This window comes from Trichomycterus rosablanca, chromosome 6 (genome assembly GCF_030014385.1).
Source record: "Trichomycterus rosablanca isolate fTriRos1 chromosome 6, fTriRos1.hap1, whole genome shotgun sequence".
Taxonomy (NCBI): domain Eukaryota; kingdom Metazoa; phylum Chordata; class Actinopteri; order Siluriformes; family Trichomycteridae; genus Trichomycterus; species Trichomycterus rosablanca.
This window is the reverse complement of record NC_085993.1, coordinates 39,369,902-39,393,576: the sequence shown is the minus strand read 5'-3', so window position 1 is coordinate 39,393,576 and position 23,675 is coordinate 39,369,902. Positions and strand designations below refer to the sequence as shown.

The following is a 23,675-nucleotide window of genomic DNA, read 5'->3' as shown; positions in this document are numbered from 1 at the left end:
TGACCTGCTGTTATTTTTTAATTAAACACTGAGCAGAATAAATGAGCAAAATATTTCACCAGCAGCCTTTTGTTTTCCAGTAAGAGATGTAAGGATACCAAACTAACAGTCCTGTAATGAGAAAACTATCAGACCCTGAGTCCTGCTTCCCCAACCAAGTTTGTAATTCTTACCTAACATCATGCACACAAAGATGCTACCAGTGTCTCCTTAAATACCACAAACACACTGTTTTAATCTTTGTATTGGGACCAGTACTGTCTGGAAATGCTGCATTACTACAGATTTAAATGTACATCATATGGCCAAAAGTATACCTGAGCATGAGTTTGTTGGACAAGTCATTACAAACCCATGGGAAACCAATCTCCAATCTTCTGGGAGCCATACCACAAAATTTTGGAGTGTCCATTTTAGTTGAAGATTTGTGTCCATTTAGGGAAAAGAGCATCAGTGAGGTTGAGGACTAATTGGAACAGAGGGCAGAAGTCTTATAGCAAGTCTCTGAATGTCCTTAGGTGACCCAGCCAAAGCATGAAGAATGTGATAAAGTTCTCAAATCGAACTGAATATTAATTGCTATAAAAAAAACCTAAAAAATATGTTTACACTTTGCCTTGATAGTTTATTTATTTAATGTATTTTATTAGGATTTTAATGTCATGTTTTACACTTTGGTTACATTAATGACAGGAACGGTAGTTACTCATTACACAAGGTTCATTAGTTCTCAAGGTTCACAAAGCACCCGAGGAAACCCACACAGACACGGGGAGAACATGCAAACTCCACACAGAAAGGACCCGGACCACCCCACCTGGATATCGAACCCAGGACCTTCGTGTCCATTTAGGGAAAGGAGCATCAGTAAAGTTAAGGACTAATTGTAACTTTTATACAGCTGAAGCAATACTTACAGACATGAAACATGCAAACTCCACACAGAAAAAACCCAGAACGCTCCACCTGGGAATCGAACCCAGGACCTTCTTGCTGGGAGGCGACAGTGCTACCCACCAAGCCACTGTGCCGCTCTGTCCTGATAGTAGATTGATTGGTATGCACCTTCAAATAGGTGGCAGTGGTAGTCTAGTGGTTAAGGTACTGGAATAGTAAGCAGAAGGTTGCTGGTTCAAACCCCACAACTGCTAGTTTGCCACTGTTGGGCCATTGAGCAAAGCCCTTAACACTGACTTGCTTTGGACAAGAGCGTCTGCTAAATGCTGTAAATGTAAATCCTTAACACATTAGTGTAAGAAGTCAAGGGGTCTAAACACTTACTGTATCCAGTGTCTCAACAAGTATGTGTTAGTTCCACATGCTGTACCTCTGAAAATGTTTTCCCATGTCTATGTCAATAGGGATGTAACGATGCACCACAAGACAGTTAATAACCGATTCAAAAATTCCACGATTCAAATAGATTTGACATGTAAAATGAATCAATATTAAATTTAAACAGCAGAGGGCACTGACGCTATACACCTCGCCTGGTTGACGTCACTGGCACTGTACGCTTGGTTGCCAGATTCGGGGTTTTTCAGCCAAATTGGGCTTAATTCAAAATAGTTTTGAGTAGTTTGTACCTACCTCAGAAATAAAAGGGCATTCATCATTTAGATAAATAAAAGATAATCACAAATACAGTATTTTATTTTCTTTTTTAAAGAGAAATAATAAAAGGAAACTTTGTCATGATTTGTTTTCAATTTCAGTTAAAAAAATCGTATCGTGAACCCAGTATCATGAATCGCATCGCATCGTGGGTAGAGTGTATCGTTACATCCCTAGTAGGTAGCTATATTATCCTTGGGAGTGAGTGGTGTGTACAAGTGTTAAGGAGGATTGGTGCGCTGCCCAAACTGTATTTCTTCTTGTACCCAGTGTTCATAGGACAGACATCATGGCTCTGACCATGAAAATATACCCAATGAAGCTAAATGAATGAAGACAAACTCTAATATGACACAAAGTGCATGTAATCTAATACACTCATAATCCCCTGTCCACTTTCCTTCATGTCTGTGGTAGAGCAGCATTTTCTAACACACACACACACACACACACACACACCCTCTTTGAGTCAACAACCAGACCTTGTTTAGCAGTAAACACTGCAATGAAAGCTCAGGCTAAAGTATCAAGTCATGCTGCCTCCTCCAGAGTCCCTGTTTTCTATTGAATGCTTCAGTCTAATATGCTATAAAAAATAGTTTTCTCTATTTTTGCAGACTAGTTCTCATACAAAGAAGACAAAAAGAACATAAGAAAACACCCTGTAGTAACTTCACCTTAGTCATAACTAGGGCCCTACCTAATTTACAGCCGTGAAAATCGCGTCACAAACAATGAAATAAGTCGTTTCCGATGTAATATGTTTGTGTTTCACGATTTAACATTTTCAGGTGTCTCACGTTTACTGGTTCATTTGCACTATGAGGCGGTGTTACAGGAGAGCCGATTAGTAATGGATAAACTGAGTCAGAATCAGGAACTTGGGATGCCATTGTGGTGATTTATTTCTCCGCATCCAAAGACAGGTGCAAAATATTATACATAAAAAAATATTCCAATATTCAAATACAGCCTAAAATAATAAACAAACTTTAAACTAAACTTAAGTCTCAATTACAGCACCACTTCTCAATTACTGCACCACCATTACTGCACCACCATTACTGCACCACCATTACAACACAGGGTCAAAACACGGTTGAAAAAGTTCGTCTTTGAGACAGAACATGAAGTCTTGCACTGTCACTCAATGTTCTAGGTTTACAGTCAACTGTTAAGGTAGGCTGTGCTGTGTCTTTACCAAACTGCTTTAAAAGAGTTACATTTGGAAGCTTTTAAGCACTAGCTTTTCATTTAAGATTATTTCACAGTGTCGGGACATTGACATGGCCAACTCCTCAACTTTAATTAAGCTTCTTTTGAGCTGTGAGCTTCCTTTAGAGGTGAACTTGAATTTTGATCAATTTTGCAACAGTGCTGAATGACATACCTCTGTAGGATTTTCTGGTAGAGAGCAGAATTCATAGTTCTGTCAGTTTTGCCAAGTGGCCCAAGCTGTTACAAGCTGTCCTGGTAGAATGTTTTTTAATCTTATTTTCATTATTATAAAAATCTGTGTCAATTTTAAGACTGTTAAATCAGGGCCCATGTTCTTTTTAAAAAGTTTTGACTTGTAAGTCTACAGAATTATCCCAAAAAGATTAGGGGTCATCACAGTGTTGTTAGGCAACTGAAAAACAAGGTTTTGTGTCTCTAACAGTTAAGCTAACCTTATCTGAAGTAAGCTAGGTCTGCAGCTCCTTTAATGTTTCTGATAGTCCATTTGTGACTTTTTAGATTTGTTGATGCCCTCTTGGAAGAATTTTGGTATGCTGGCCACAGTTTGGAATCTTCAGATTGAGAAATGAGTCCCAGAACCTTAGAATTGGTTTTATAGCCCTTTTAAAATAAGATAAATTTCGCTTTCTGAGCTCCTGGGACGGCACAGTGGCTAAGTGGGTAGCACTGTTGCCTCAGAGCAAAAAGGTCCTGGGATCGATCCCCAGGTGGGTGGTCCGGGTCCTTTCTGTGTGGAGTTTGCATGTTCTTCTTGTGTCTGCTTGGGTTTCCTCCAGGTGCTCCGGTTTCCTCCCACAGTCCAAAGACATGCAAGTGAGGTGAATTGGAGATACAAAATTGTCCAAGACTGTGTTTGATATAACCTTGTGAACTGATGAATCTTGTGTAATGAGTAAATACCGTTCCTGTCATGAATGCAACCAAAGTGTAAAACATGACGTTAAAATCCTAATAAACAAACAAACAAGTCACTTACCTCTGGACATGCAGTTTTAAACTGAAGCGTCCCATGACGTGTTTAGACAGACTTAAGCTGTTGAGTCTACCCGGATGTATTTTAACTGGTTCTTGCTTTTAAACAGTAGCTGCACAGAAGACACATTTGTGTTTCCTGAGTGCAGCCTGACACTGTTCTGTGCTCAATTAGCACTTCCTAATGCTACTGTCCTTCCCACTGTCTGCTAAGTAGCCACACATCAGACGTTACAGGAACAGTGTGTCTGTAAATTCTACATAAATTTTATGAGCTGTTAAATCCGAAGAGCTGGCCTTAGCCTTCAAACCAACCCCAAAGCTCTTAGACCACAGCAAAGACTGGGATGTTAGCATGCAGCTCCACCATGAGCTTTGTCCACTGGAAAGCTGGACACTGTGCCTTTCTAACCATCAGCAAACTGACCCCAAAGCTTTCTGAATAAGGCAATGGCTGTATAAACTTTACAAGCCTCTGGTATCTGGATCTTCCTGAATTGTACTCCTTTACTTTTTGCCCTCTCAATCTTTTTAACCCTTGGTCTTACCAAGAAAATACTGTTTAAAATTAGTTCTTTGCATGTCTTACTTTCTTGGGACTATACCAACAATAATCATTTAATATTGTTTTCCTAGTACACACAGTATTTTTATTAAGCCTCTACCAAACAGTTGGTCACAAAAATAATGCTACTTTCATAGATGATTTTTCAGCTTCTAGCTTTAGGTTGACATATAGGTTAGAAAGGCTGTTTTCTTAAAACCACCTATCGATATTTTTGAGTTTAACACATGTTAACCAAGGAATAGATACACCCCAAACAATATTATTTAAATACAGCTTATTTAAATACGGGGCAATTTAAATTAGGGACTGTGGTAGCCTAGTGGGTATAGCTTTGGGCTAATCAATCAAAAGGTTGAGAATTTGAATCCCGGCTCTGCCATTCAGCCACCGTTGGGCCCTTGAGCAAGGCCCTTAACCCTCTCTGCTCCAGGGGCGTCGTATGATGGCTGACCCCAGCTTCCAAACGACCTGAGATATGTGAAAAAAGAATTGTTGTACTGAACACCTGTATGTGTATATTTGACGAATAAAGGCATTCTATTCTTTTTCTATTCTATTTTTACTCAAGTATTTACACTCAAAGTAAGACCATTGCAGGGTTAAAGAAGTACTTTAGGCAAAATAATGTGTGTACCCTACCCCAAGTAAGCTCAACAGGACAGGAAAAGCAGGATGTCTAAATTCTTCTTACACTTTGCACTAATGCTGAGTTCACACTACACGACTTTCCAAGTCATCAGGTCGCTGTACAGTTCACACTACACAACTGGATCTCTTGTAATCGGGAGTCTTTCAAGTCGGTGTGGCTTTCACACTACACGACTGATTGGTGAGAGGGGGTTTCACACTACACCATCTATCACCAACTGGAATCGCAGACGAGCTTCTCTGGTCTTCCAAACTACGTTTTTTCACGAAAACAAACGCAAGAAGTGACGAGGAGTTTAATGATACCACGTCCAAAAATGCACGTCAACAAGTAGAGAGCGATCAAAGTTGTTTGTGTGCTGATGTGCAGCGTAAAATCAAACAGAAAAATAAATGAATCCGAGTGGATTTGGCAACGCGACCAGCAGGGATTGTTGTGTTCTGTGGTGAGTTGGAGGTTAATAAATATTGTTTGTAATGCAACGTTGGTGTTATGCTTTGGTGTGGATGATACGTTCACAAATATTGTAAAGCTTGTGTGTGTGCCGATGTATTCTGATAGAAACTACATTATCCCCCTCACCACACTCATTGCCAGTCACAACTGACTGATCCAGATATTTGACATGCTAGATATCTCTCTTCGGTTGCCGAGCGCTCAGCGCGTGCTCTGCGAGCCGCTCGGATCGAGTTGTAGAGTAGTTCACACATAGCGATAGATTGCCTAGTTGCTCCCGAGCTGCCACATCTAGCTGCGAAAAATCATGTAGTGTCAACTAGGCATAAGTGTAAATAGATTTTTATTCAATTGCTGCAGCACAGTTTGTTTTAACTAAACACTGTACAACCTCTTTTTTGCTTCACTATTTGTATTTGCAAGACTTATTTCAACGTTCCACGCTCGGGTAGCAAGGCCCTTAACCCTCAATTTCTCAGACTGTATTCTGTCACAGTACTGGAAGTGGCTTTGGATAAAGGCATCTGCTAAATGCCGAAAATGTAAATGTAGGGGTCTATTATGGGAGTGCACCACTGCTTTTGGTCGGCCGGGTGTCTCTACACACATGTTTTTGATGGCCGAAGCCCTGTGATGAACTGGTGTACTGTCAGGGGTGTTCCTGCATTGCACACAGTGCAATACCGTTTTTTTTTTAAACAAAAACACACGTGAGAAGTGACGAGAAGTTTAATGATACCACGTCCAAAAATGCACGTCAACAAGTAGCGAGTGATCAAAGTGTTTGTGCGCTGATGTGATGAAATCAAGGAGGAAAAATAAATGAATCTGAGTGGATTTGGCAACACGAATAGCATGGATTGTTCTGTAGTGAGTTGGAGGTTAATAAATATGTTTGCAATGTTGGTGTTTTTTTGTTATGTTTTGTAGGGAACGATCAGGTCAGAAATACTGTAAAACGTGTGTGTGCCGGTGTATTCTGATATAAACTATATTATCCCCCTGTTCCACCTGTTTACACTCCTCTCCTGCATTTCCCCTCACACCGTATCCTGCGTTCTCATTGGCTGTTTGACATGTCACTCATTCCCAGTCGCATATCTCGGATCAGATATCGTGTAGTGTGAACCAGGCATAACGCAGCAACGTGCACTAGGCATACGGTATCGGATGTTTAGTATCGGAGCCTCGTTTGCTCGCTGTTTGTTAATGAGCGCGGTATCGGGCAAATACCTGATACCAGTATCGGTACTCATGCATCTCTAGTATTAATCATGCATACTGTGTAGTACAGTAGTATGTGATTACAGCTGTTTGGCTCATTTGAACATTTGAAACGTTTTTGCTTTAAGCTTCACTTTTTACAGCATATATTGCCTCATAACAGTCAAGGTCAGTTTGAGCAGCTCAACTTTGTTTCTACATACCTCTAAACCAGAATCTCTTTATTTACACATTTATTCAGAGAAGACACTTGGCCTGCAGGACAGACTCTTTCCTGGAATATAGCATGGACGAGGGCCTAATTATGCAGCTATACACAATAGGCCTTATGACATATTTGGACATGTAGGATGGGATGCCAAATATTCTAGAAATGAGTCTCCGGAGACTCTAAGCTTGTTTTTCCTCCGTGTGTGTGTGTGTGTGTAATGTATTTTCCCGCTGAGTTATTTAAGAGTACACATCCATGTTTACACAGGGTGTAGCTGGTATATACATTTGGCAGAACGTCTAGAATTGCAGGTAACTCTGTAATTAATGGACTAAAGGATGAGACTTTAGTGTACAGAGCACACACACTCAAATTCACAAGTACACATACTGTATAGATCGACAAATAAATTGATTGGTTTTGAGCAGGAAGAAGTTGGTGTAGTCATGCCGACTTGGAAAAAACATGCCAAACTCTACAGTTGAACCCTTCAAGCCTCGACTTTTGCGGCACAAACACTTCCTTCTGCATTATATGTTCTTAAACCAACTCCGGCTTATGTTATGTAATTTATTTATTTATTAGGATTTTAACGTCATATTTTACACTTTGGTTACATTCATGACAGAAACGGTAGTTACTTATTACACCAGATTCATCAGTTCACAAGTTTTATGTCAAACACAGTCATGGACAATTTTGTATCTCCAATTTACCTCACTTGCATGACTTTGGACTGTGGGAGGAAACTGGAGCTCCCGGAGGAAACCCATGCAGACATGGGGAGAACATGCAAACTCCACACAGAAAGGACCCAGACCGCCCCACCTGGGGATCGAACCCAGGACCTTCTTGCTGTGAGGCGACAGTGCTACCCACTGAGTAATTGAGTAACTGAGTAACTGAGCCCATGTTATGTAATTAAAGGTTTGACGTGCTAGTCACAGGTTCACCTCAACAATCTTTTACATGATGGTTGCTATGGTTACAAATACAAGTTTGTGTTGCTTTTAATTTACATACATTGCATTTAATAAATAATCCATACAATAAGCTTTAATAGTTTAATGCTAACTAAAAGTTTGTTAAGGCCGCTCAGGTGGCACTGCAGTAAATACACACTAGCACACCAGAGCTGACATTTCCAACTCGTCGGTTCAAAACTCAACTCTGCCATCCGGCTGGACTGGGCGACTATGTAAACAATGATTGGCTGTTGTTCATTCAGGGTGGGAGCCGGAAAGAAACTTCATAAGTGATGCAATTACGACCTCTGCTGGTAGGCTGATGGCACCTGCACAGTGTCAAGGAATAATGCGTTGATCAGGGTGTTGCTCTCCGTATACAAAGCTGATCCACATATGAACTCGCCTCATGCAGGTAAAAAGATGCAGTCGGCTACTGCACGTGTCGGAGGGGGCGTGTGACAGTCTCGCTCTCCTTAATGAGAAGTGGAGATCAGCATCAGTAGAGAGGAAGCATAATGCAATCGGGTAATTGGATATGACTAGATTGGGAGGAAAATTGGGGGGGGAATACAAAAATGTTAACTCTGCTGAAGTTTGGTGTGACCTTTGGGGCTGTAGCTGTCTGTTACCAAGTCTGGGGTTTATTTTCTTCAGGACAATCTTTTACTGCGTTTGTGCTCCAGTTTATTGCTTTTTTTGTCAAACTTTTTTTCTTCTGTTGTTTTGATTCACACACACACACACAATTCCTTAATGCTGTTGATCTGTAAGATTCTTCGTTCAACCTGTTACTCTTCATTCCTTATGGATTAAGTGCTTTCCAAAAAAAATAAATCTAAGGTAATATCCATGGTGCTATGGCCTCATGTGACATCATGCTGAGACCTGGATTTGAGTCACAGCTGTAGTAAGGTGAGATTGTGAGATGGGGAATCTCCACGTTGCTACTACAACAGTGATTCCTACCGTCTTACAGGCCTAAGCTTGTGTGACCTGGCTCTGTTATTAAAAGGACGGGATAATCTCTATGGATTTCCAGTCTGTGGTCCTTCTCTTGCTCTGCTAGCATAAAACATGTGCATGAGCCAAGATTGACTATGCAATAAAGGTAAATTAGACGTGTTTAAAAAAATACCAATGAAAACCGTAAATTTGGATTTAATATTAGTGTTATTAATAATGTTGTAAGAATAAAACTTCAACATGGGAGCCAGGAGCTTTGATGTAGATCTACCATTAAACTCTGGATTGGATCTATTAGAGCTGTTCTATTACTAGAAATCAATACACACCTGTCAGCCAGAAACATTTATTTTTCTCTGCCTTGGTACGAGTGTTTAAAATAGGGACATTATTTATAGAATGCTTTGAAAAATCAGACACATATTCATGAACATTTAAGTTCACAGGTGGGTGTGTTGTCATTAGTATGTTTTTAGTGATTTTTATTCAATAAAGCACTTTAGTTTCTAACTGTTTTGTGTTTTATTCCTCTCCATGTACTTATATTCAAACTAGTGTGGTAATTAAATCCATGCAGCGTTCTTTATGCAGTGACTGCTGTTGGCTGGCTGGTAAACAATCCACACATTTGCTTATTTAAATGCTCATGCGCTAGTCTGATTCAGAATGAATAGATCTAGTAAGTGAATGAGGTTGAAAATGAAACAGAGGTGTGTAGCGCCTCCTGCCGGTCACATGCCGATACAAATTAAACTTACCCATTGTATTTCATTGGCACGTTTGTTAATGTGACTAAAATAATTTATCAGTGGGATTTGGGTTTGTGCATGCTTATACATCTTTTTGCAAACATTTATATTTCTGAATGTATACACACCAAAGAGTAAGTCTAACAGGACAAATTCATGTACGTATACACAGTTATTAATACATTTACATTTTCGGCATTTAGCAGATGCTCTTATCCAGAGCGACTTATAGAAGTGCTTCCATAGTAAACATTACCTTACTCTAGTTTAAGTAAACACCAGTCCAAGAACACAAATCTGCTAAAACCTGTTAGAACTAAAGTGCTTTTTTTTAATTTACATTTACATTTTCTGCATTTAGCAGACGACTTTATCCAAAGTGACTTACATTATTACATTAGTTACAGTATACAGTTTGTGCAATTGAGGGTTAAGGGCCTCACTCAAGGACCCAACAGCAGCAACCTGGCAGTGGTCGTGCTTGAACCAGCGACCTTCTGGTTACTAGTCCAGTATCTTAACCACTAGGCTATGGCTTGCCCCAAAGAAATGAAAGAGCGTTAGTAAGTAAGTACATGTCAGCTTAAGTGCTTAGTAAAAGGTGGGATTTTATTCGTTTTTTAAAAACAGCAAGAGACTCAGATGTTCAGACAGACAGAGGAAGTTTGTTCCACCACTTGGGTGCAAGTACAGAGAAGAGCCTTGATACCTGTCTTCCTCTAGTCCTGGGTGGAGGATCAAGTCGAGCGAGACTAGTGGCTCGGAGGTTGCGTGGTACAGAGCGGGCTTTGATTAGACCTTAGCTGGTCCATTTTTGGCTTTGTAGGCGAGCATCAGTGTTTTAAACTGAATTTTTGCAGCTACAGGAAACCAGTGAAGAGAACGCAGCAGTGGGGTGATGTGGCAGTGTTTAGGTTGGTTAAAAACCAGACGGGCAGCTGCATTTTGAATGAGCTGCAAGGGTTTAGTAGTAGACATGGGAGCTCCTGCCAGAAAGGAGTTGCAGTAGTCCAACCGTGAGATTACAAGTGACTGGACCAGAATCTGAGTGGCTTCCATGGAGAGAAATGGTCAAATCTTTCTGATGTTGTAGAGGAGGAACCGGCACGATCTTGTCATGTTGGCTACACATGGAGAGAAGGTCAGCAGACATGCTGAGATGCGAGCTGAGACTTGTGCGTCTATAATAGTTATGGTCAAGTTTTTACATTCATGTATATATGACATGGATTTCATGGCATTCCTGGAATTGTATTAATTTTTGTAACTATTCTTTTTATGAGTAAATTATTTAAATAAATATTTTGCTGCCCCCTCCCCCCAAAAAAGTTTATAGATGAACAGAGTAATTTTAAACTGCTCCAGCAGGTTGATTTATCAACATTTTGTAATTGTATTGGAAGGTGCACTTGTCAATGAACTCTCAGTGCAGGTCCTAAGCCTGGTTAAAAATAGAAGGGTCATGTCAGTAAGGGCAGCCAACATAAAAACTATGCCACGTGTGGTATGCGGACCAGATCCACTAAATAAATCTTATTCCAGCTTTTAGACTACTACTAGAGGTGTACCTGCCAGAAGCACCTCTATGTTTTTGTATGTATCAGGAAACATTGGGCACAAGGCAGGAACAACCTAGACAGGGCTATCACAAGGCTTTGGCTATCTATTTAACCCATGTGTGTGTATCAGCAAGTTTACATTATTATGGTTTCATGGTGGAAGTTGTACATATTTAAAATATAACCTTTGTCAGAGGAGAAGCATCAGGGTCCTCTAGGCCAACAGAAAGGGCCTAAGCAAAATTTGTGTTGGAATATGAAGGGTTAAATTAAAGAAGCCCCTTTGTTGTCTTCTGGTGTTGCCGACCGATTGCAAATGACAGTAAAATTGAGTAATCTCTTCTTAACTCTAAATGGGCGGGGTTTATTGTTGCTAACTTCATGAGAAGTTCCACTGTGTGTGGACACGGGTATAATAAGTCTTTATAGATGTTGTTCTACACAGAGTCATGGACATTTTTAAGTGTAACACGAGTTTGAGTATGGTGAAGTAGATCAATTGTGTTAACCACCCAGTCTGTTTACTTAGGAGTGAACAGAATGGAACAACCAGCACAGTGTCCTGCATACAGAGCTTGTGTAATATAAAGTGATTATGTGTAAAGGTGTTTAGATGACAACTCTCTATGTGCTGTTTGCTGTACTTAAAGGCTGTGCTATACTTTTTTATGTTTAACTTTGAGAGTAAAGTTGGAATATTTTGGCCAACTGGCGGATAGCAACGGACTTTAAGGGAAAATGTATACTCTTAATGATTCACAATTAAAGAAATACTTAATTTCCTTGGACATCAGCATCACTTTGCTGTTAGTATAGAACACTAAGACTGCTTTGCAAGAAACAGCTTTGCATTTACAAAAAATAACTTCATTATCAAAATATTATGACTTTATATTTAAAGTCACTATACTAAAAAAATCAACAGTGCCACTGAAGTGCCATTATAGAACACAGTGAACTAGCCTATTTTTTCTATACGGAAGGGGTTAAGGGTCAGAAGGCAGAGGGTCAAGAGTCACTACTGACCCTTGTGTGTGTTTTGACATGCACATGTTTTGGATGAGCCATTTGTTGACCACATCAATTCCTGGTTTGGTTAATATGAATTGGAGGAGTCAATTCTTAATATTCTGTTTTTAGAACTGTCACTGTGCTATAGTGTAAAACATTTTACTTATGTTCGATCTTTTTAATCTGTACAGATTATAAAGTAATTAAAATGAGATATCTAATTCTCAATACTCATTACCTGTTTTGACTGTTCACAGTGGGTGAGGCCAGGAACCTGATTCCTATGGACCCTAATGGATTGTCAGATCCATATGTAAAGCTCAAGCTCATCCCTGACCCCAAAAATGAGACCAAACAGAAGACCAGGACCATCCGCTCCTCTCTCAACCCCACCTGGAACGAGTCCTTCACATTGTGAGTAAAAGAAAAACAAAACAACTTTACAGTCAAGCAATCAACACAACAGATTGATTCCACAGAATACACACTCACTGGCCATTTGTTAAAAATAATGTACTCGTGTCATACTATTGATGAATCATGATGAAATTACATTTGAATGATTCCCCCACAAGGGCTATTTTCACATAACGCACATGCACCTTCTGGATTTGTGAGCCCAGCCTGGAATTTGAACCCCTGGAACTTAAGAACTGCTGTTATCAGCAGTGTGCCTATTACCATTATGCCACACAAGCTCCCCTAAAAGTAGACTTGAAAAGTCATTTAGGGATGCACATGCTCGGCTGGTATTAGGGGCTCTATCTGTGTCATGAATGAAATTATACTGTCATGCCATTATACCACCACCACCAGCCTGAACTAGTTGCCATGGATTCATGCCGTTTTTGCCAAATCCTGACCCTAACACAGCACAAACAAAAATCTATAAAAGTCTATTGGTGAACCTGTGCCCACTAAGTCCTTATTATCCTGCTGTTGTAGCCCCTCAATTCAAGGTTTGATGTGTTGTGTGTTTTCTTTCTCACAACAGTTGTAAAGTGTGGTTTTTTGAGTTAACATAGACTTTCTGTCCATTTAAACCAGTGTGACAAATCTTCTCAGACCTTATCAAGAACTCACTTTTGCCCGCAGAACTGCTGCTCTGTGTTAACTATAAACTATAAACCTTCTCCCCATTCTGATGTTTGATGTAAACAATGACTAAGATTCCGTACGTGTGTGTGAATGATTTCATTTATTGCTCTGCTGCCCCTTGACTGGCTGATTTTGTAATTACGCAAACAAACAGGACTTTAGCACACCAAGTGTAGATTGGAGGGTAAAAGTAGCAGCTGTATCCATGTAAAATCAAATCAACACAACAATCACCTATAATGACAAAATGATTTTTATTTTTTTTTAATTAGCAGTTTATCCCATTTTTTATATCAATTACTTTCAAGATCTCTCAGATTGGTTGGCAAGCAAATACCCAAAAAATGCCATCTTCGGGTCTTTCTACAAATGTTCAATCAGATTTAAGTCTGGGCTTTGGCTTGGTCACTGCATGACATTTACAGACTTGCCCGAACTACTCCAGCATAGTTTTGGCTGTATGCTTCGGGTCATTGTAGTGTTGAAGGGTGAAAAGTCACCCTAGCAAGCACTCTGGAGGAGGGTTTTTCCATTCTTAATCTTAGTTTCGCTAAGAAGCTACCCATATAATGCCACCACTATGTTACCATAGGGATGGTATTAACTAGGTGATTTGTAGTGCCTGTTTTTGCCAGACACATACCCTTTACTCCCCGCTGGCTACTAAGTTACCATTGTTTTTTTAATCTCCCTAACCAGCAACCTTTTTGTCCAGATGCCCAATTTGGCCAGGCAGCCTAGAAAGTTTCGAAGTTGTGCCAGGCTTCTTCCATTTCAAAATTATTAATGCAACTGTTGTACTGGGAAAACTCGAAGCCTCAGATATTGTATTAGATCAATGTACTGATAGTGCCCTTATATAACCCCATGTGTGTGCCCTTCCAAATTATTTCCAATCTGTTCAAATTGCAGCAGGTGAACTCCAAATGAGTTCTAGACACCTCTTAAAATATTAAAAGCAAACAGGATGCACCTCAGCCCAATTTTCTTCACCCTTCACCCTCAGTTTTTAATTTGTTATTAATTTTTTAAGAACTTGAAAAACATTTTCACTTCATTAAGGATAATTGTGCTGATTGGTAAAAATGGCAATTATATTTATTCAAAATAAGTCATAAAAAGCAAAGGAGTTCTTTTCATACTGTGTTCATGTGTTGACAGTAAGATGAAGCCCACAGATAAGAACCGGAGACTCTCAGTGGAGGTGTGGGATTGGGACAGAACCACCAGGAATGACTTCATGGGTGCCATGTCCTTTGGGGTGTCAGAGCTCATGAAGTGTGCAGCCTGCGGATGGTGAGGACGAGCTGTGTGTGTGTGTGTGTGTGTGTGTGTGTCTAGGCTTTGCACTTATAATAAATAAATACAGCTTTACTGATTGTAATCAATCTGTTTCTATGCACAATGTATAATCTCCCTTGTCCCTGGTTTTATATGATATTGTGTGGTGCTTGTACAAGTGTATCATGGTAGTATTTGTGGTTCTGGATTGTCAATCATCCTCACCATATGTGGGTCCAAAATATACCTGTATTGTCTTCCAGACAGATTTAGTAGAGCTCTGGTTGTTTTAGATGTAATTACTGCCCTAGCAGTAAATATGCTAGATTTACAAGGTCAATAAGATTTCTTTTCATTTCTGTTTTCTAATCTTCACTTTGTTACAAAGTGACTATAGCTGGTGTCTAGGTCATCATATATTGTTACCCCCAGAGTAACGGGTCATAAATAAATGGTAGTTACTCGTAGCACATGTGTTGAATGCAGCAGATTTAGACAGTCATAAAGACCTGAGTGACTTTAATAAGGGAGAGAAATTTTAATAGCCAAATGACAATATTGTATCAATATTGGCAATTTTTTTTATCAAACAAATCATTATCACATTTACACTTTTTGCTTCACATAAATGAATTATAAAACAAACCCAAAAAGTTCAATATTTGATTATGCTTTGATTTCACAGCGAAACAAAAGATTGTGCCACTTAAATATGAAGAAAACTTGATAAATATGATAAAAACTTACCTTATCTCGTGTTCCTCAAAATGAGACCAAATATACACCGATCAGCCATAAAGCCACCTCCTTGTTTCTACACACATTGTAAATGTTATTAGCTCCACTTACTATATAGAAGTACTTTGTTGTTCTACAATTACTGACTGTAGTCCATCTGTTTATGCTGGTATGAGTGGATAAGACACATCAATGCTGATGGAGTTTTTAAACACCTCACTTTCCCTGCTGGACTGAGAATAGTCCACCAACCAAAAATATATCCAGCCAACAGCACCCACTGATGAAGGTCTAGAAGATGACCAACTCAAACAGCAGCAATAGATGAGCGATCATCTCTGATCTACAAGGTGGATCAACTAGGTAGGAGTGTCTAATAGATTGGCCAGTGAGTGGACATGGTATTTAAAAACTCTGTGTCTGATCCACTCATACCAGCACAACACACACTAACACACCACCACCATGTCAGTGTCACTGCAGTGCTGAGAATGATCCACCACCTAATAATATTTGCTCTGTGGTGGTCCTGTAGGGGTCTTGACCGTTGAAGAACAGGGTGAAAGCAGGCTAAAAAGTATGTAGAGAAACAGATGGACTACAGTCAGTAACTGTAGAACTACAAAGTGCTTCTATATGGTAAGTGGAGCTGATGAAATGGACAGTGAGTGTAGAAACAAGGAGGTGGTTTTAATGTTATGGCTGATCAGTGTATATACATGTGTTGATCCATTAGGAATATAAAAGAAACAAAAATTAGTTCAGCATTAGAAATGCAACACAAAAACAGTGCATCACCTCACTTGTTCAGTTCCACTTGCACTTCAGAGGATTCGAAGACACCAGGCCACATTTCAGGACACATGAACACGGCTCTGCCGAAAGATATTATTTCAGCTGGCACAGCGGGCGGAACTTGTCAAAGTTAGCAATAATAAAGCCCATCCATTTATAGGAACAATACGATTGGCCCTGACAATACCTCTGTGGGTTAAGTCAAAGCTGATTTTTCAATTAGGGTTTTTATTCTTAGAAAACATTTATTCAGTGTAAGATTTAGAAAAACAATCACTAAGATATGTTATACAAGTTTTTTACCTATTTACCAAGGGTGCTAATAATTGTATTGCTGGCTGCATAAGGTTGGCAGCACTTGACACACTGATTAAAAGTGTAGTTACATTTTATTTTTTTAAGGTATAAGTTGCTGAACCAGGAGGAAGGCGAGTATTACAGCGTGCCAATCCCAGAGGAGGATGATGGAAATGATGAGCTCAGGCAGAAGTTTGAGGTAAGATTTTTTGTAGTGCTTTTGTCTGTCTGTTTTATTCATTATATATTAAATATACATTACAGTGATTAATCAATTAACCGATAACCGACAAATAAGTCCTTGTTTTACTAATGCTGACTAACATAATTTAAATTCAATTTCAACAGCAGACTCTTGATTTGAACAGATCTCTATGTACATCAGACCTCTGATTTTAGACTCACCCTTAAAAACGTATGCATTACATTATTAAAATCATGAATGACGGAACTGTTATACATTTAAATTACAAACAGAAGCTGCTCTTGTCAGTATGGACTCTGACTGCATGTATAACAATGTTTTTACAGAAATGATTTGGATTTTGCATCATGTTCCAGTATAAAGGTAGAAACTCCGCTTACCATCTTATAACAAGCCGACTGACGTCAGGAAAAGCTTTAAAATGCTGACTGTCTTAATTCATTTTTGATTAGCATGTTTCATAGCAACCTGTTTGCTGCCGACCACTGTATTAAATCTATAACCAGAAAGCTGAACTAATTTTGCTCAGTATTAATGTTGATCTTACTGTTCTACATTACTGCCATGTTCACTAAATTGTTTTTCATTAAATAAAGTATAAAGATTTGCTAATATGAAACTCTGATGTGTTTTATATTGTAATGGGACACTATAAACTTGTAGGTTATCGGTTAACTGATGACTGATGGTGTTTGGTTATTAGTTGACAGAAATGTACACATTTTGCATTCCTAATTTTTCCATATTTTATTTTTGCCTCATTAAGCAATGTTTTAAAGTTCATACCAGAGTGAAAATATTATGTACAGTGAATGTCCTACAGCAGGGGTGTTCAAACTAGAGCCTGCGGGCCATTTGCAGCCTGTTATCATTTTTGAAACGGCTTGCGAGGTATTTTAGAAATTTAAATTGAAGTTGTACTACAGCATTATACGAGGGTTTTTCAAAAAGTTTCCGCACTTTTTTAATTCTATTTATTAAGAATAAAAATAAAAAAAAGACATCACTTTTCTACAGTCACCTTCCTTTGCGATGCATTTTTAATGCCATCAGCAAAAAATGTTTGTGGTTGAGCTCATAGCCACTGATGCACTGCTGCTTTCACATCATCATCACATTAAAATCTTCTTCCCCTTAAAGCTTCTTTGAGCGGTCCAAAAAGGTGGAAATCAGATGCCACTAAATCCGGACTATAAGCTCTCTCAGTCTCTCAGACACAACCAATTACTACTCCTCCCACCCTCACTGTTTCCAATGAAAATATAAAAGTGCAGAAACTTTTTCAAGATCCCTTGTATATATCTTAGAACAATTTAAAAGGACATCATTATTTAACAGAATGTGCAGATGTTGTACTGATGTGTGATAAGCAAAATAGTGTTACAAGGAAAGCCACTATTCTCTATACAACCCACAAGACACACAAAACATCCCAAACAAGCAAAGTGGTAAGACAGTGTTTTGACAATAGACATTACAAGAGATTGATTCCCTGGATGTCTCAAACTTTATCCAATGTCCTACATAGTGTGCAGTTAATCATTATATTTGGAACACTATAACTGCTGTTATCATCAGGAGGAATAGAGTGGGTTATACAATTCAGATTCACTTTATCATCATTCTAACGAGTCTTTATTCCCATCCACCTTTAAGCCAACATCACCCTGCAACTCTACAAACAGAAGAACTTGGAAGTGATGTCTTCAGTTTAGTTAATCCGTCACACAACACTGATGTTGATTACTTTCTTATAACAGCACACTTTGTCATACATTCTTTTCTACATGTATTTAAAAAAAAGATTAATATTAATACCCAGTTTACATACACTTGTAATGGACTTGTACACTATATGGTCATAACTTGTGACCTCTTCTCATTATTTAGATCAGGTGTTTCCAGCGCACCAGTGCTAAAAAAATTCTCATATTTTCATACTTTTGGCTATATAGTGTAGTATACTTTGATTTTGTGTCTACATGATCGAGAAAATCTGTCAGGTCATTGTGTAACAATCTAACCTACCATGGCCACACCGGGTCAATGGAAGGTGTAGTTCTCTAGAAACAATTCCCTGCATCTCACTGGCACTTCTCACCCAATAATTGGACACAACAGAACAAAAAAGACGCAACAATTCTTGAAATCCCAAAATTGCTACCATATAGCTGTCCCTTTATATGTGTATGTAAACTCATTTGTCGACGTTTACCTATTACAGAAATCGCCCCTGGATGACTGACAGAATTATTTGTCAGTATGTGTAATGACAAGTCTTAATTAGTCTATTGATCAGACTGAGACAAATGTGTTGGCTGTAATTTATCACTGATTTATCATGTTCATTTGTCAATGTTGCAAATGCATTATTTTTTACAGCAGGTACTTTAATAGTTTCACAGTTCATATTTCAGCAATACGACATGAACATTTAAACTGGCCCATTATTAAACAGAGTGATAAATGTTTACTAAACGATAAATGGTTACTGAACGATATTCTCTTCACTTCTCTTACTGGATTAAGTTTTTAACATCCCACAACTTCATACATAATTTTCAGTTCTCTAAACACTACTAGTAATTGAAAAATTGTGAGTCTAAATCCCAGAGCTGCAAAGAGCTTCTATTCAACTTTAAAAAAAGTCACTTTGGCTACAAGTTTCATTCGTGTGAATAATATAAAATATAGAATTTAAAAATACTGTGCGCAAAGGCGGGAATACACTCTATACAGGGCACCAATATATCGCAGGATATCACACTCATGCATTCACTTCTGCCCAGAGGCTATTTAGATTAGTCAATTTAAATTCTGCATATTTTTGCATAGTGGGAAAATAACACACTAGGATGACACTCTCACAGACAATAAACAGAGGTTAGGTTTGAACCAAGGTCTTCATGACCCTTGTTTGTGTAGTTCCCACTCTAGCAGACCATTAGGATAATCCTTTCTATATAGTCAGACACTTCTATAATGTAAACTTAGATCCACTACTCAGTTAAATATTTTGGGTCAGACTGTATTTCTGCATCCATCGTTTCCAAGTATGCTTTCATACCCTGAGCAGGACAAAGTGGTTACTAATAATGAATTATTTCTAATGTCAAGTTTGCTATCAAGTTAGCATTTAAACAACCAAACCTTGGACATTAGAAATCATTCATTTGTAGTAACCGTTTTGTCCTGATAAGGGTAACAGTAGTTAGTGTAAGAGCACACCTGCAAATTATTGAGGCAGACACACATTCTGGACATACTGTGCCAGATTGTCACTGAGCTTCACACACTTGCCTATTTAATTACACTCACATTCAGAAAGATCTACAATATCCTATCCACATTCAATTCACTTTAAAAGTTGGAGGATAGCTGATTACTCAGAGGAAAAGAAATGCTGAGTTCTACAGAGAACAGTGATGAGCCAGGTTGTTTGGACACAGTGTATTAAAATACGGTATAAATATGATTTAAAAATGGCAACACTGCAAGGTACTTAACTTAAAATGACAATTACGAACATTATACTCATGTATCTTACAATATGTATTTTTTCTTGTCTAGTGCTAGATTTCATATTTTCCTCATTGTGCCATCCACACATTAAATTAAAATAGTTGGAATGTGGTAATATCTATACTGGTTGAACCTCCAATAATGGCCACTAGATGTCATCCTCTGCATTTAAAATCTTACCTGAATAGTTGTCTTGTAATCCCAGTAGTACCAAATATATAATTTTATTTTAATACTTTTCTCAATTTATTCCAAATTGTTGTTCTAACCAACTTCCATAATAGAATCAAACACTTAATGTCATATACTATATTAGCCAGAAAATAGGTCAGTCCTGTAGATTTTAATGCATTTAAGTTTAGTCCCCCACATCAGTCAACATAATATTTTATATGCAACTGAAAAATACTTGCTTATATTTAAGATATTATTGTAAAAGAGAAGTTAAAATGTAAAGACAACTCCTAAATCTGTAACTGTACATTGGATCATTTGGTATTTATTTTCAATGAACCATCAGAGGATAACTTTAAAAAAAAAAAAAAAAAAGAAACAGCACTACATCAAATCTTGTAGTAAAATAAGCCATTTAGAGAGGGTATCAGGCCATAAAATTTAGCTCTCTCACTTATGTATGTTCATAATTTTCTAAATTATATGTCAACTGACAAGGAGATCAGAGCCCTCAGCAGACTTAATGGATTCAGTGTCTACAAAAAGAAAACTCGTGACTGCAGTAAGATAAGTAATGGATGTTGACCTGCACAGATCCAGTGAAGACTGATCCACTACAGCAGGACCCTGATCACCTTTGGAGCAGGCGTGCCATTGAACTTTGCCCTGCTGGTCTGACTTATCATGTAACTGCAATGTGTTGAAATGAAAACACGTTAGTTGGATTTATCCTGTATACACAATGAAAGTGAAAAATACACAGAACACAGTGATTTCTCTGTCTTTCTCATATGTGCACAATGCTTCTCAGTGTTTCACCTGCAAACTGACATACACATACAATTAACCAGTTACAATATTTATCACATGAATAACAAATACTACCTAATATTGATTATCTTCTGTAACAAATAATATAAAACATTCCATCCCTCTTGAATGGTATATGTATATTCTATAATAAAGCAATAAGCCACGAGAGACCGTGCGTTACTGCGATTTTATCATGGGGAAGGTTGTTTTGAAACGACGCGAAGCGGAGTGCCTAAAACGTCTTTCCCCGTGATAAAATCATAGCAGTAATGCACGGCCTCGAGTGGCTTATTGCTTTTATAAAACGGCGGTCAACATAAAATATAATAAAATACAACGTTTAATTTATAAATGTTTTTATTTACAAAAACACTTACAAAAAGCATTGTTCCGCGACCCCAGGTAGTTCGTTAACAGTGTTGCTAGGCAACATGAGGGCGAACATAACATTAACTTTTTCTTTTCAGTGGCGTATTAATATGGAATGATGTGATGTGGTCATAGGTGTGCGTTTATCTGGGATTTTACAACGGCTTCGAACGCGGCTCAGCCAATCAGATTTTAGAACCGGAACTATCCGTTTTATAAATAGTATTTTAATAATAACATTCAAGTTTATCTAATAAAAATAACACTTATATAGTACTATTCTATAACTATATATTCGTAAATATAAATCAATAATAAAAAAAAAACATACAGAAATACACAAAAGTGGATTAATCACTACCAGTATTCACATTGAGTGAAAAATACACAGCACAGTCGCTTCTCTGTATTACGTGATCACAATGTTGAGGCGAAGGCGCCGTCGGCTATGACCGACATGTATCCGTTATGTAATCTGCTGCAAGTTAATAAAAACTCTCCTTTATTTGGTACAAATTAACGAACACACAGAACGCGAACGAATGTATTACTTTTGACGTAAATGGAATCATTACATAAACTAAAAATGCCTCAAATAACTTTCCAGTAAACGAGCACACGAAGTGAGCTCACCTTTCCCCAGCGTTTTCCCGCTCACAGGAAAGGCTCGCGCAGTGACGTCATCAACTAACGTATTTCTAAAACAAAAACGCAAAACTAAATATTTATATTAAACATGTCTATATTAAACTTACATCTAATTAACTATGTAAATTATAAATACATGAAAACTTAGCCTCTCACAAAATGTCCCAGAGTAGATACAAATTATGTGAAATTTAAAACTTTAATTTACTTCTGTTACACCCACATAACATTTGTCCATACATTTGTATATCTATGCCATATATCATGTTTTGCATTGTGAATGTGTTATACAAAGTGCTTACCCTTGTCCTGTAATTGCAGGATCAAAAATTAAACGTCCGTAAACAGGTGAGAGAGACTGAAACCTCTCTCTGGTCTGACTGGTTTGGTTTTGGGTTCGAGTTCAGCCTGGTCTGCATCTTATCTTATATATAATAGTAGTATGAAGACAGCTGCTGCATTAACTGCATCACTGCTGCTAGCAAAAATAAATGGAAATGTTCAGAGCTATTATAATCTTTGCTAAAGAGCTATTTTACAGCACTTTGTTCAAGTGTGGACTAAGGAATCATGCAGTTGCGCATGGCCTCAGAATAAGGCTTGTTTTAAGGCTTTTGTGGAGCTTTGCATTGCTCTAAATGGCAAAATCAATTTTCTAAAACATTTAAGAACATTCTTAAAGACATTTCTGCATGTTACCATGCTTGGGTAGTCTTTATTGTTTCAACATTGTTGCTAATAAAAATCACAATAATATGTTCAGTACAATACATGAGAGATATTGTTTTTTATAAGAGATATATTGGTGTTATATGATGCCATTAGGTGAAAGTTAAAACTAAACTTACACCCATTTCCCTGTTTTTTTCCTGGCCAATCAGTGGTGAAGACACTTCTACTTCTACTTCCCCAAAATATAATGGCTTTATTATCATCTTTAAATTGCATCAATAACATTTCGAGTTTCCTGTGTAGATTTGCAAGCAAGTGGTAACTTGTTTTGGGGGAGTTTGTGGGGTCAGTGCTATTAATGTGTAATTAAGGCCAAGAAATTATATTGGCGCTTCAGAGTCAAAATGCTACAAGAAATGGCTTGATTAAATTGAGAGTGTACAGGTAAACCTAAGGACGATCAGTTTCTCATGAACACTAAAATTAAACTTAGAAATTGAGTAATAGCCCATAGTGTTGAACTTTCGCAGGTGTCCAGAAGTCTGCACAGACTAACCAAAAAACAAGTGTCTTTGACATACCCTTGTTGACCTACCTTCTTTATTTACTATTGGTTGCATCTTCATCTAACACCATTACTATTAAGTACAGATACCTGTAGATTTTAGGAGCAGAACTTTCCAAGAAAGCATAGCACTACATAAATACTGTTCTAATATTGTTGTTTAGCAAATTTATTCAGCTTGGAAATAAAGCTTCTAGTCACGTGATGCTTAAAACCTGTGACTTTTCATAACGCGGCAGGGAAAATTGATTTAAAAAAATGTTGAGTACTTTGTATGTTAATTTGGCAGTATTGCTACATACTGCTACCATATCC

General features: G+C 38.1%; 1 protein-coding gene and 1 long non-coding RNA gene across 2 annotated transcripts in view; one reads left to right on the top strand and one right to left on the bottom strand.

Moving 5' to 3' along the window:
- The window catches only part of prkcaa (protein kinase C, alpha, a), a 157,566-nt gene that overhangs the window by 96,196 nt on the left and 37,695 nt on the right, over window positions 1-23,675 (top strand). Inside the window, exons 6-8 of the mRNA XM_062997819.1 lie at window positions 12,441-12,597; window positions 14,443-14,577; window positions 16,498-16,606. Of these exons, the coding sequence (XP_062853889.1) occupies window positions 12,441-12,597; window positions 14,443-14,577; window positions 16,498-16,606 (401 nt within the window). The remainder of the gene's footprint in view (window positions 1-12,440; window positions 12,598-14,442; window positions 14,578-16,497; window positions 16,607-23,675) is intronic.
- On the bottom strand, window positions 20,647-22,517 carry LOC134317116 (uncharacterized). The gene is made up of 3 exons (XR_010013174.1): window positions 22,426-22,517; window positions 22,109-22,173; window positions 20,647-20,983 (listed from the first exon to the last, which is right to left on the bottom strand). It is a non-coding gene; the product is annotated as an uncharacterized LOC134317116 (long non-coding RNA).